The sequence below is a fragment of the Bos indicus genome, chromosome 12 (assembly GCF_029378745.1).
Source record: "Bos indicus isolate NIAB-ARS_2022 breed Sahiwal x Tharparkar chromosome 12, NIAB-ARS_B.indTharparkar_mat_pri_1.0, whole genome shotgun sequence".
Classification (NCBI taxonomy): Eukaryota; Metazoa; Chordata; class Mammalia; order Artiodactyla; family Bovidae; genus Bos; species Bos indicus.
The window spans coordinates 36,192,633-36,206,996 of NC_091771.1; the positions used below are offsets into that span (position 1 = coordinate 36,192,633).

At 41.7% G+C, this 14,364-nt stretch overlaps 1 protein-coding gene across 2 annotated transcripts in view; it reads right to left on the reverse strand.

Annotated features, from left to right (window-relative positions):
• MPHOSPH8 (M-phase phosphoprotein 8) overlaps positions 1-14,364 on the reverse strand; it is a 48,265-nt gene that overhangs the window by 16,223 nt on the left and 17,678 nt on the right. For both annotated transcript variants that reach the window (XM_019971539.2, XM_019971538.2), the window contains exons 3-4: positions 5,384-6,205; positions 1,446-1,545 (exon numbers count right to left, since the gene is read on the reverse strand). In XM_019971539.2, the coding sequence (XP_019827098.2) occupies positions 1,446-1,545; positions 5,384-6,205 (922 nt within the window). The remainder of the gene's footprint in view (positions 1-1,445; positions 1,546-5,383; positions 6,206-14,364) is intronic.

Below are 14,364 nucleotides of genomic sequence, written 5' to 3' on the forward strand. Positions count from 1 at the left end.
ATCCTGATTATTTACATAGAACACCAGTCCAGTAACAAAAATAGAGAATAGCAAGTGGAACATCTCATTCAATGTTCAGAAATAAAAGTGTTAACCATTCTTTCCTTTTTCCACAGGTAAGTCCTTTTTTCCACATTTAAATCTGAAGGCAACTGAATTCTGGTATTTTCCCAAGCTACTGTATGAAGAGGATGCTGAATCCATTGTAACACAGCATAATGCAATGTAAAGACTCATGTTCACCGATTCTGACACACTCCCAAAATATACCCTCAAATGCAATTTTATTTCTGTCCTGGAGGCTGGGAGCCAAGGATCAGACAGAAGCACAGGTATATATAAGCTGCAAGGTTACGGTCAACAGACTCTGAAAAACTGCAGACACAGTGAGGCCGGCAGAGTCCCAGCCATAGCACCTTTTGGACTTGGGGTGGAAGCAGGTAGGTTTTAGCAGCAGGAATACTGAAAATCGGACTCCAGGTGTGGCCTTCTGAACTTAAGGAACAGACTGAACATTCACAGTAAAAATGTACCTGAAACTGACAGATACTCAGAGGAAGAAAAAGTTCCTAATGACTTCTAATCTTACAATATTTTGAATCTCCAGTCACTCTCTGAAGAGAGGCTTAGAGCTGCAGTATCACCATGAAGAAGCATAGTCTCTACATCACTCACCTGCACACAAGCCATCAAAGCTGTTCCTTCCCAGATTCCATCAAAGCTGCCACTTCCTGCCAAGTCTGAACTGAGGTTTAGAGCCCAAACTCACTTTTAGTATTACCTCAGGTACACAGTTTGTGGGAGAACACTCTCAAGTAATCAGCCATCTCTTAGAAATCACTGCTTCCACAAGAACTTGTTTTCCAAGTACTTTTTGGTGTGTGAACTGAAATATCCAGTTTTATTCAAACACTGTAATGGTGAATGTTTTATAAAGTACTTGTTCTAATACTAACATGCACTATAGATTCTTAATTGAGTTAAATCTTGATGTGATCAAAATGTATATTAATTTTATTTATACAAATGACACAGAGCTAAACACAATAAATTGATTAAACAGAAGTTTATCTCAGCATCTACTAGAAGAGATACTTATTTACTTTTCTGTCAAAACTAATTTCCTGTCTCTTGAAAGATAATGTATTCCCACCAGAATCTAAAACATTGTAAATTGACTATTTCAATTAAAAAACTAAAGTTAAAAAAAAAAATGAAGATAACGTATTTCATCTCATACCCAAAAGGAAAAAGAAAAACATGATTAGATGGGGGAGGAGTTAGTTATACTAGTATACATTGATTACTGGTAAACAACAGTAGCATAATGTTCTCAAGTCCCCAGTGAACAAATTTTGCAGGTTAGAAGAGAGTCTGTCTTCACAATGAACTAGACTCTCTGTCTGAAAGACCAACATAAATGACAAATGTCACTATTCACTCACTCTTTAATGCCTTGGGCTCTTTTCGGCCTTTTTCTTCCTTGTCCAAATCTTGCTTTTTTTGGTATTTTTCTTTGGGTTCATATTTTTTGGTCTCTCTCTCCTGAAAAAGACACATGTAAGACCCCAAACACAGACAGAACTGATACTGATTCTGAAAACTGGGAAACAGGTTTCTGGCATTAGGCCCCCCTTCTGTGAACTGTGCACATGACTCCTGACGACTCACGTCAACTGCTTCCTTGGTCAAGTTTACCCCCAACCTCGACAATTCACAAAACATCACATTCAAAACCCAACACCAAGTTTCCTTGAAGAATTTTTTATTACTACTAATAAAATTCCAAAACACTTCATCTAGAGTCATACTAACCAAACATAACTATTTTTAATTCTCCACATTGTCCCTCGGATCTCTGTAATTTTACAGATAATTTTGTTGTTTAAAATTTATTTTTATTTACACTGCATAGATATTTTTACTTTACTTTGTTCGCATGTATGTATGGTTTTCTTCACCGTAACATTTTGTAAATGTTTCTGTTTTTGCTATGCTGACCTCATAATATTTCAGTGGATATTTAACAGTCCCCAACTATTATATTTTCTTAACTTTTTCCCTCATGACTAGACAGGCTAGTATCAGTTCAGTTCAGTCACTCAGTCGTGTCCGACTCTTTGTGACCCCATGAATCGCAGCACGCCAGGCCTCCCTGTCCATCACCAACTCCCAGAGTTCACTCAGACTCACGTCCATCGAGTCAGTGATGCCATCCAGCCATCTCATCCTCTGTTGTCCCCTTCTCCTCCTGCTCCCAATCCCTCCCAGCATCAGAGTCTTTTCCAGTGAGTCAACTCTTTGCCTGAGGTGGCCAAAGTACTGGAGTTTCAGCTTTACCATTATTCCTTCCAAAGAAATCCCAGGGCTGATCTCCTTCAGAATGGACTGGTTGGATCTCCCTGCAGTCCAAGGACTCTCAAGAGTCTTCTCCAACACCACAGTTCAAAAGCATCAATTCTTCGGTGCTCAGCCTTCTTCAGAGTCCAACTCTCACATCCATACATGACCACTGGAAAAACCATAGCCTTGACTAGACGGACCTCTGTTGGCAAAGTAATGTCTCTGCTTTTCAATATGCTATCTAGGTTGGTCATAACTTTCCTTCCAAGGAGTAAGCGTCTTTTAATTTCATGGCTGCAGTCACCATCTGCAGTGATTTTGGAACCCCAAAAAACAAAGTCTGACACTGTTTCCACTATTTCCCCATCTATTTCCCATGGAGTGATGGGACCGGATGCCATGATCTTCGTTTTCTGAATGTTGAGCTTTAAGCCAACTTTTTCACTCTCCACTTTCACTTTCATCAAGAGGCTTTTTAGTTCCTCTTCACTTTCTGCCATAAGGGTGGTGTCATCTGCACATCTGAGGTTATTGATATAGCATTAGTTTAATAACAGAGCAGGAGCCCCATGGGGCCTTCCCAGGGCAGACCCCCCGCCACCGCACATCCCATATCTGCTGCAGCTAACCACTCTGGAGAACCTGGGTAAGAGTGTCCGGTGCACACTTCCTGTGTAGTTTTACTGATGTGAAATCCCCCACCAAAGGGAAGGTGTTAGTTAACTGCTTGATGACCATGAAGGACCATGAAGACACGGCCCTCCCAGGCCTAATGGAGTCTAAGGATCAATATTAACCCTGTGACACCATCACTTAATCTCACCATCAATGAACCAGAGAGTTGTGCACAACTGATCACAGGTCCTGCCACCACCTGCTCTCTCCCCCCTTTAAAAATGCTATGCTGAAACCCTCTGGAGAGTTGGGGTTTTCAAGCAGGAGCCACACCCATTCTCCTTGCACTGGGGCCTTTCCCATAAAGGCTGCCCTTTTCTTCGTCACAAGCTGGGGTGGGTAGAGTGGCTTCACTGCACTCATGTGGGATCTTAGTTTCCAACCCGCACCCCCTGCAGTGGAAGACGGAAGTCTTAGCCACTGGACTACCAGTAGAGTCCACTGTGGCTCAGATGGTAAAGGATCAGCTTGCAATGCAGGAGACTGGGGTTCGATCCCTGGGTCGGGAAGATTCCCTGGAGAAGGAAATGGCAACCCACTCCAATAATCTTGCCTGGAGAAGTCCATGGACAGTAGAGCCTGGCAGGCTATAGTCCATGGGTCTCAAAGAGTCAGACACAACTGAGCAACTAATACACACACCAGGGAAGTTCCAGAAGTGGTATATTCTTTTTTTTTTTTTCAGAAGTGGTATATTCTTAAAAGAACATGGGGAAAATATATGTAGGATGTGAAAAGCTAATAGAGTAAGCCGACAAAGCTCTAAGCTTTACTTCACAATGCTACATCGTATCTGAATTCCTCTAAAAACCCTGACTTGTTCACAAATTAGCCCCCAGTTTTCCAGCTGCGGTCAGTCCAAAAGAAAGTCTGGATTAGACTAAGGGAAGAGTTGAGGTGCTTTCAAAAGCGGGATCATTAGCATTTATAATTGCTTCCCACCAGTCAGACTAGTGGGAAGACCAGAGCTTCCCTGGTAGCTCAGCTGATAAAGAACCTGCCTGCCTGCAATGCAGGAGACCTGGCTTTGATCCCTGGGTTGGGAAGATCCCCAGGAGGAGGGTATGGCAACCCACTCCAATATTCTTACCTGGAGAATCTCCATGGACAGAGGAGAATACCAGGCTATATACAACCCATGGGGTTGCAGAGAGTAGCACATGACTGAGCGACTAAGCACCGCACAGACAGACTAGTAGGGGAGTAGGGGAATAGTCTCTTTAGCATTTTAACTATTTTAAGCTGGTTACTGATAAGTAACAGCAGGCAAGGAAAAAACTCTGAAAGTCAAGTCAGAGCCACCCTTTTGAGAGACATTTGCAACTCTGAGGGAAATCTCCTCTGGCAAGGGCGTCTAAGAGTTCTCAAGTGGCAGGCGAGGACTCACCAGTCAGTGTGGCAACCTCGCCCTTGTTTACGGTGCTTCTCCTCCCAGGACTGGTTCCCCATCCTCAGCATCCTCTTTTGTCTTTGGCTGAGGGTGGTGTCTGAGGTGAGGGTTTCATCCATTTTGGAGAGTTACTCAGTTTTCCTAGGTCTCTTTCATGTGTAAGTGTTAGTAAACTTTTAATTTTCCCCATGTTAATCTGTTTCATGTCAGTTCAATTCTAGAGCAGCCAGGCAACCTAGAATCTAGGAGGGAGAAGAAAATCTCCCAATAAAGTATTAACTCTGTAATGGTAGAAGAACTTCTCTTATAGGCACACATCAGAGACACTACAGGGTTGGCTTCAAATCCATGAAATAAAGCAAACATTGCAATAAAACGAGTTATAATTTTTCTGCCTCCCAGTGCATATAAGTTACATTTACACTATAGAATTAAGTGTGCAACAGCATTATGTCTAAAATAGCCATACCTACCTTAATTAAAAATATATATTGTATTGCTAAAAAAATGCTGGCTGTTGCCTGAACCTTCAGCTTTTGCAAAAACAAAATCAAAGGTCACTGATCACAAACACTGTAAGAAGTACAGTAATAATGAAAAAGTTTAGGACTTCCCGGTGGTCCAGTGGTTGAGACTCCAGGGACATGGGTTCCATCCCTGGTCAGCAAAGTTCCACACAGGGTGGCCAAAAAGCAAAACGAAAGTTTAAAATATTGCAAGAATTACCAAAATGGGGCACGGAGACAGAAGTGAGCAGATACTATAGGAAGACCGGCTCAGATACAGGGATGCCACAAACCTTCAGTCTAATAAAAAACGCACTATCTGCTAAGTGAAACGAAATGAGGATGGGCTGTGCTCCACTGTCTCCAAGTCTTTACTTAGAGCACCAGCCTGAGTGGAACGTCCCTGTATTCTGTCAGACGCAAACCTTCGTGGGATCCAACCACCCTCCACCCGGACCTGCGTACTCACCTCCCCCGGGGAGTCCGTGGGCCTGGACATCCTCGGCGGTGTCAGAGCAGAGGCAGGCACTGGCTTATCCAACTCTGTGCTGCTCTGGCCTTTGTCCTGATTCCTTTGCTTTTTCTGTGTAGTCTTCTTCTCTAAGAAGAGGCTCTTGTTTTCTAGCTTTCTGCTCTCTTTAAGTTCCTCTGTCCTTCTTGGTTTCTTTTTTTTCCTCCTTGCTTTGACCTCGTCCTCATCAGCACTTACACTGCCATCCTGCTGTATGTCAGAAGCAGGATCTAGACTGGCTTCTTGCTCAGCTTTATCTTTAGCACCTCTAAACTTCTGCTTCTCCTCTCTGTTGTCAACCTGTAAATCTTCACAGTCCTCTTCCTGAAGCGGGGAATCACTAAGTACACCCAGGTCAGAGTCCACCTGAGATTCAACACATTTCTCTTTTTTTGTTTTTCTAATTTCTTTGGAATCGTCTCTTATTTTAGTCTTTAAATCTCTTATTTCACCCTTTTTAACTTTCTTTAACTCCTTAGTTTCTTTTATATCATCTTTTTTGGGCTTTTTGGATTCCTTTAATTCTTCTTTGGCTTCCAAAATTCTTTTCTTTGTCCTTAAATCAAAACCCAAACTTTCAGAGGAGCTCTCCAGGTCTGGTTTGGGCTTGTCTTTCAGTTTCCCAGTCTTTGCTTTCTTCTTTTTCAGGTCGTCGGGGCTTTTCTCTTCCTTATGCCTTACTTTTTTCTTTTTTTTCTTTGGAGAAGTGTCTTCTTTAGTCTCACTCTGTTGATCACTATCAGAGTTTGCCTCAAATATGTCATTATTTAAGGACAGTCTCTATAAAGTATAAAAAAGATTTAAAAACTCATTAAGAACACAGTAATTTAAAAGGTTTTGAATACTCGTACTAATGAAATCTGGTAGGAATTTTTTTTCCTCCAGTTTCTCAACTTCTTAAAATTGTTTATGTAACTGAGGTTGTATAACTTACTTACATTGCTAACTTAAGAAATGGAGGTGACAATAAGCATCAATTTAAGGAAACAGACAAACACAGACGGGCAGAAATTATCAGTGCTGCTGTAGGTGCTAACATCATATGTATGGTGGGTTATGTATAATTTCAACTTCAAAATTTCCAAAACACCAATAAGTAATTTGTAAAGATTTATTTATTTGATGTCAAAATAACCCTTTAAGAATTAAGTATCTGTCTAGATATAAAAACACTATGCAAAGCATTTTCAGGTCCTATTTCCCCACAATCTCTTCTAAATGACTTGGGGAAGGACAAAAAGGAGAATAAAGATAGGTGTATTTTTAAGTTTTCCCTGTGGTGCTTCAGCAAGACCACCACCAAGTTGAATAAGGTAGTGGAAATGTGGTGGCATTGGCAAAACTTTCTGACTCTTCCTATAGCACTTCATAAAAAAGTGACTAGTGAAACAGGAGGGAGAGTGGTAAAGCACAGTCTTTAAAAGAATGACATGGCCCAAGGAGAGGACATAAATGGTTAGAACTAACCAGGTCTGACAAACCTAGATAGCGTATTTAAAAGCAGACACATCACTTTGCTGACAAAGTTCCGTATACTCAAAGCCATGGTTTTTCCAGTCATGTACAAATGTGAGAGTTGGACCATAAAGAAGGCTGAGCGCTCAAGAATTGATACTTTTGAATTTCGGTGCTGGAGAAGACTCTTGAGAGTCCCTTGGACAGCAAGGAGATCAAACCAGTCAATCCTAAAGGAAATCAACCCTGAATATCCATTGGAAGGACTGATGCTGAAGCTTCAATACTTTGGCCATCTGATGCAAAGAACTGACTACCTGGAAAAGACACAAATGCTGGGAAAGACTGAGGGCATGAGAAGTGAGCAGCAGAGGATGAGATGGTTAGATGGCATCACTGACTCAATGACATGAGTTTGAGCAAACTCTGGGAGATAGTGAAGGACAGGGAAGCCTGGTGTGCTGCAGTTCATGGGGCCGAAAGAGTTGGACATGAGTTAAGTGACTGAACAATGAACAACCAGGTCCAAGATGATGAAGACGACTTCCACTAGACCTTGAGCCTCAGTGTACTCTCACTGTAACACACCAGCAGGCTACGTGACATACCCAGAGGCACCATGACAGTTCCAAGAAAATGAAAGTGCTAGTGGCTCCGCATGTCTGACTCTTTACGACCCCATGGACTGTAGTCTGCCAGGCTCCTCCTCCATCCATGGAATTTTCCAGGCAAGAATACTGGAGCGGGTAGCCATTTCCTTCTCCAGGGGCTCTTCCTCACCCAAAGATTGAACCTGGGCCTCTCAGGGAACCTGAGCCACCTGGGAAGTGTTGACAGTTCCAAGGTCGAGCACAAAAGGTCAACAAGTGGTCCAATTTCTGGAAATCCCCACCCCTTCCCCAAAACAGCTGGCATACTCCTCCCACTTATCAGCCTATAAAAACTTACTCACCTATAAAAAATATAGGTGAGTATAAAAAATTACTCACCTATAAAAACTGACAATCTCATAGCTTGGAGCTGCTCTTGCCTTCTGAGATGGCCCTCACTCTGTGGACTGTTTCTAAGTGAACTCACTTCTTACCCATCACTTTGTCTCTCACTGAATTCTTTCTGTGACATCAAGTACTTGAGCTTCATTAAGTCCCAGGTATGATCAGGGATTTAAAAAGACAGTGGGTTCAAGTCCCAACCTGAGGTACACAGTTTCACCAGGACAGCAAAACAACCCCCGCCCCCCACCCCATACCACAGACAACATCTACAACAAAATTAAGTGTCCAAGTATTTCAATGAACCCCAGAATATAAGCTGGTAGAACAAACACTGCAGGCGGTAAAGAATCCTCCTGCAACGTGGGAGACCTGGGTTTGATCCCTGGGTTGGGAAGATCTCCTGGAGAAGGGAAAGGCTATCCACTCCAGTATTCTGGCCTGGAGAATTCCATGAACTGTATAGTCCATGACTGAGTGACTTTACTTTTCACTTTAGGAACAAACTAGTAACAGCAATAAGACCCCTGTGGTACAAATATCCACACAGGAGCAAGCAAAGGTAGCAAGGAGAATGGAAGAAATCACTCAAGAGTCTAGCGGGTCACCGGGAAGGGAGCTGCTGAAAGGGCAGGAGCTCTGGGCACTGGACCGTGAAGGGATGGCCCAGGTTGAGCATTCTCTAGAGTAACCAGCCGATGCTCCCTGCCAGGTGTACCGGAAAAGGCCCCACCATGAGAAACTGCTGAGATCAGATTCCAAACAAAGAAGGGGAAAGAAAATAGAAGATTCAGATATAAGTGATGGTGGTGGCAGGCTACAGCCTATAGGGTCGCAAAAGAGTTGAACATGACTTAGTGACTAATCAACAATGGTGGTGGTGGCAGGGTGAAACTAGAGCCCCCAAAACCCCTCATAAAGTCTGAGGTTATACTGTCTGATTCTTCATAAAATAAATAAAGCTTGCTCAGCAGTCATGAAGTTAAAAAATACTATCTTGTTCTCCTTTGCCTACTAAAATTTCAAAAAAGTAATTCATATAAATATAAGCAATATAAATTGATTAAAGCAGGGTATTTTATTAAATTGTTATAAGAGAAAGCAGACAAAGGAACAGAGTAATTAACCTAAAAAGAACAACAGGATGCAAGAGAGACACACCTACTGTTAGAAAGAAACAACAGGCCCCAAATGTGGTCGCTGATCCTAAGCCCACCAAGACAAATATCTAACCACACTAAGAATTATAAACCAGCAGTCTAGAGTTTCCTGATCAGCATTGGTGAAGGGTACTACTTGCTCTAATAGGACCCCCAGCCTCTCTGTGAGGGAAGGTGATCTGGTCTGAAATAGTCTCACAGTCTTTATTTTCTGCAGATGGTGACTGAAGTCATGAAATTAAAAGACGCTTGTTCCTTGGAAGAAAAGCTGTGACAAACCTAGACAGCATATGAAAAAGCAGAGATATTTCTTTGCCAACAAAGGTCCATCTAGTCAAAGCTATGGTTTTCCCAGTAGTCGTGTATGGATTTCAGAGTTGGACCGTAAAGAACACTGAGTGCTAAAGAATTGATGCATTTGAACTGTGGTGCTGGAGAAGACTCTTGAGAGTCCCTTGGACTGCAAGATCAAACCAGTCAATCCTAAAGGAAATCAAACCTTAATATTCATTGGAAGGACTGATGCTGAAACGGAAGCTTCAATACCTTGGCCACCTGATGCAAAGAACTGACTCACTGGAAAAGACCCTGGTGCTTGGAAAGACCGACGGCAGGAGAAGGGAACGACAGAGGATTAGATGGTTGGATGGCATCACTGACTCAATGGACACGAGTTTCAGCAAGCTCTGGGAGTTGGTAATGGACAGGGAAGCCTGCTGTGCTGCAGTCCATGGGGTTGCAAAGAGTCGGACAGGACTGAGCGACTGAACTGAATCGTATCCATCTGCCAATTAACAACCTTTCCTTTCATGAGCTCCCTGGGGGCATCCTTCTGTTTGTTAGATAGATGCTGTCTGATTCATGAATTGGATAAAGCTAATCAGAGCTTCAAATTTACTCAGCTGAATTTTGGTTTATACAAAACAGTGAAAATAAAAAAATTTGAGGCATCAGGTAAAAAAGACCAAATCATTTAAGAGAAAGAAACTCAGATTTGTCATTAGAGATCCGTATTTCAAACTGGGTGTGGAGGGAAAGGGAAGAATGTGAGAAAACAGGTACTAATCAACATCATCAAATAACCTATTTATCAAATTGATAACCACAGCAAAGAAAAAAAAGAATTAATCCAAGTAACTTCTGAACAATCAACACCAGAAATGAATACACTGTAGGAACAAAAACAACTGTAAATAAATTTGGAATTTCACAGTAGAATGGGCATAGTAAATCTGAAACTAATTTCTAATTATTGCAGGGCTCAGTAAATGACTACATATAATATTGAAGAACACCAGAGTTCTCATGGAAGAAAAGAGAGACAGAACTACAGACACTAAAAATGACAGGAAGACACAGTGGTGACGGACTGAAATTAGACATCAATATGAACTTGACTTAAAACTAACATGTATTTCCCCCTTTATCTCTGTCTAAAGGGCCTAGAAATAATGATATCCCAGTAGCAATAACTGCATCTTGCTTTCTAAATTCTATTCTGCCCTAAAAAGAATCAAGATTCCCTGAATAAAGGTTGGTGCCAGAGCTGGAGGAGAGTACATGGGGACACTTTGTCCAGGGAGCAAAGACGTGCCCAGACAGACAGGGAAACCACAGGAGGACGCAGGAGCTCACCCACAGGGCCTCCCACCCAGGGGTGGGCCTGGTTTAACAACAGCAATCAAGTAAGAAGACTCCAAGAGTGTGTACCGCTACTTAAAAAATTTAACGGGGAGGGAGGAGCTGTTCTTTATAGGACACAAACTAAAAAGCTTAGAAAACAGAATTAGAAGAGTTGTTATTTGCAACCACCACAGTAATAACCAATTAAAGCAAAATTATTCAAAATTATCTTAAAATCATGGGTGAGAGGTTGTTGAAGAAGTGATTCTCACAGTCTGAAAGGTTACTTATTATAAGGGTACTTACTATTTTACGGGGGGAAAGTTCCCTTTAAAAGGGAACAAAAAATGATAGACCTCACTTTATCACATAATTATAATTTAACACCAGCAATGAGATAACTGACACAGGACTCATCTATTGATGTCATGTACCTTACCGATAGAATACATGTGCCCAATGTCTATGCTTAATCTACAAATCATCTAATTTCAATTTTGAAAATACGATTTGTGATTTAACATTAATTGGCATCCATCTAATTACAATATGAAGAAGCTTCTATAAAACTACTGGCCTGGATTCTGAAAAGGAGGGGGGCTCTGAGGGGTATTAGATGAGAGGAAACCGAGAAGACAGGACAGAGGTCGGTGACGGACCCCCCCAGGACCACCAGGAAACCCACACAGTGTGGCCAGACTCCGGCTGCACCTGGGACAAAAGCGCTGCTGCCGGACGCTGCTGAGGTGTCACGCGCCCTGACACAGAAGAGGGTCTCTGCTGCGTCGAACATACACACGCAGAAACCAAGGGCAAAGCCTGCAACTCAATCAAGAAAGCAACTCACCAGAAAGCTACCCCTCTGCTTTAAGCAAGTTCTGCAGGACACCTGTCTACAGAACTACTTGCCTGTAGGAGACCTTCTCAAATTTCCCTCAATCCTGAAGAATTGACAACTGACTTCCACCTTCTTGAAACAGTGGTGATGCCTTGTTTCCAAACAGAATACACTGTTTTTACTTAAATTTTCTGCATTGATAAAGGGGGCAAATTAAGAACTGTTATATCTTCTTGGAGAATTTAAACTTTCCTCATTATGTAATGTCTCTTTGTCAACTGTGATTTTTTTAAGTGACTCATTTTTAGTCAGTCTTTCCAAAGCATTTAATGAAGTTTTCTTTGCAAAAAAGAAAAAAAAAAGGGGGAGAAAGCAGGGTGGTGGTGGGGGGCGAAAAGGAAGAACAGACAAAGCTTTGACTGCTTCAAAAAATTTTTAAATGAATTCTAAAACTGAATTTTCCCCCCCAAAATACAGTCAATCTTATAGTCAGATTATCAGAGGAAACAGAGTTAATAAGAAAAAGTAGTCTACAAATAATAAATGCTGGAGAGGGTGTGGAGAAAAGGGAACCCTCTTACACTGTTGGTGGGAATGCAAACTAGTACAGCCACTATGGAGAACAGTGTGGAGATTCCTTAAAAAACTGGAAATAGAACTGCCTTATGATCCAGCAATTCCACTGCTGAGCATACACACAGAGGAAACCAGAAGGGAAAGAGACACGTGTACCCCAATGTTCATCGCAGCACTGTTTATAATAGCCAGGACATGGAAGCAACCTAGATGTCCCTCAGCAGATGAATGGATAAGAAAGCTGTGGTACGTATACACAATGGAGTATTACTCAGCCATTAAAAAGAATACATTTGAATCAGTTCTAATGAGGTGGATGAAACTGGAGCCTATTATACAGAGTGAAGTAAGCCAGAAGGAAAAACATCAATATAGTGTACTAATGCATGTATATGGAATTTAGAAAGATGGTAACAATAACCCGGTGTACGAGACAGCAAAAGAGACACTGATGTATAGAACAGTCTTATGGACTCTGTGGGAGAGGGAGAGAGTGGGAAGATTTGGGAGAATGACATTGAAACATGTAAAATATCATGTAAGAAACGAGATGCCAGTCCAGGTTCGATGCACAATACTGGATGCTTGGGGCTAGTGCACTGGGACGACCCAGAGGGATGGTAGGGGAGGGAGGAGGGAGGAGGGTTCAGGATGGGAAATACATGTATACCTGTGGCGGATTCATTTTGATATTTGGCAAAACTAATACAATTTGTAAAGTTTAAAAATAAAATTAAAAAAAAAATAAATGTAACACAGAGACAAAATTAATGAATAAAGAGTAAATATTGTAAAAAAAAAGAAAAAGTATCCCACACACACCACCAGCTCCCCAATCTACATTTCTAGCCAAAATCTTCCTCTTCAATTCAGACCAGACCCATGTTTCCAACGGGAGACTGGCCATCTTCACCTGGACAACAAGCAAGTAACTACAGTCTCATGTGTTCAAAACTGGAGCTGTTCCCTAAATAACATCATGATGTATCTAGGTTCCCAATCCAGTAATTCGAGTTGTCTCTTGAGTCCGCTCTTCCCTCAGCCACTGACGGTTGTGCATCAATTCTGCACCTCACCACCTCAACTCAGCTCTTCCCTTTTCCCCTTCCAGAGTCAGTCAGGACCACAGCGTCTCAGAATCATCTTCCCAGTAATGAAAGTAATAAAGGCAAAGGAATGTCAGAATTACAAAATCACAAGCTGTAATGAAATAATGATTCCAGGCAATGACCATCAGTGGCTCATAAAACCTACACAGGAAATGTGAGGATTTGTCACATGGATCAGACTGAAACTCATCTCGGAGATTCTGTTAACCTCACGGGAGAGGAGTCAACTAGACAAGATGGGCATTCTGACAGGTCACAGCAAGGCTCACGACCATCTGCGCAAAATATCAATAAAAAAGCCAATAAACTCCCGTGCAATCCTGCTTCTCCATCTGCTACCAGTTCACAAAAACATGGAGGGACAGAGGAACACGTTAACAGACACCATGTGCTCAAAATCTAGAATACGGGAAACTCTACAGAAAAATAATCTGGTCTCTTCATCAAATAGACATGATGGGGAAAAATGGAGGAAGGTTACAGGAAAAAGCTGTTATAGATTAAGAGAGATGCAGAGATTATCAAGGATATATAATATCCAGACCTTTTTCGAATCCTAGTTCAATCAAGTCAACAAAGACATGCTTTGTTTGAGACAACTGAGAGAAACTGAACAGATTAGATATTAGAAGATATTAAGAAAAAAGTGTAACTTCACATTGTGAAATTATCTAGCTGATTTCAAATGAATCGCCGGGTTAGTTGCACTGGGGTGATCCAGCCCTGGAATAACTGGCCAGATTCAATGAAGTCAGGATATAAAAATTAGTTACCAACTGATAAACAGGTATTAGATGATAGAAAGGAATTAGTGTTAACTTTTAAAATAACTAAAAAGCGAATAAAATTAAAACCACACATATCACAAACCTGAGCACTTTCAGTACACTAGTAATGTCTTTTTACTTACTTGAATAGTTTCACACACACAACAAGCATATTATTTATTATACAAACTAGGGAAAATCTGAAAATGAAGGGGGGCTCTGATCATGATTACAGTAAGTCAACAGGCATACACTGGGGCTGACTCAGTCACCCTCCTCCTCTAGGTCAACACCTGATGAACAAGGTGTGATGACAAAATCACCGCACAATATACACCCTCCTCAAGGTCACTCCCTCTAGCTAATCACCTCTGGGAAGCATGAGCTCTTCGACAGTGCAACCACTGCTCAAATAACTT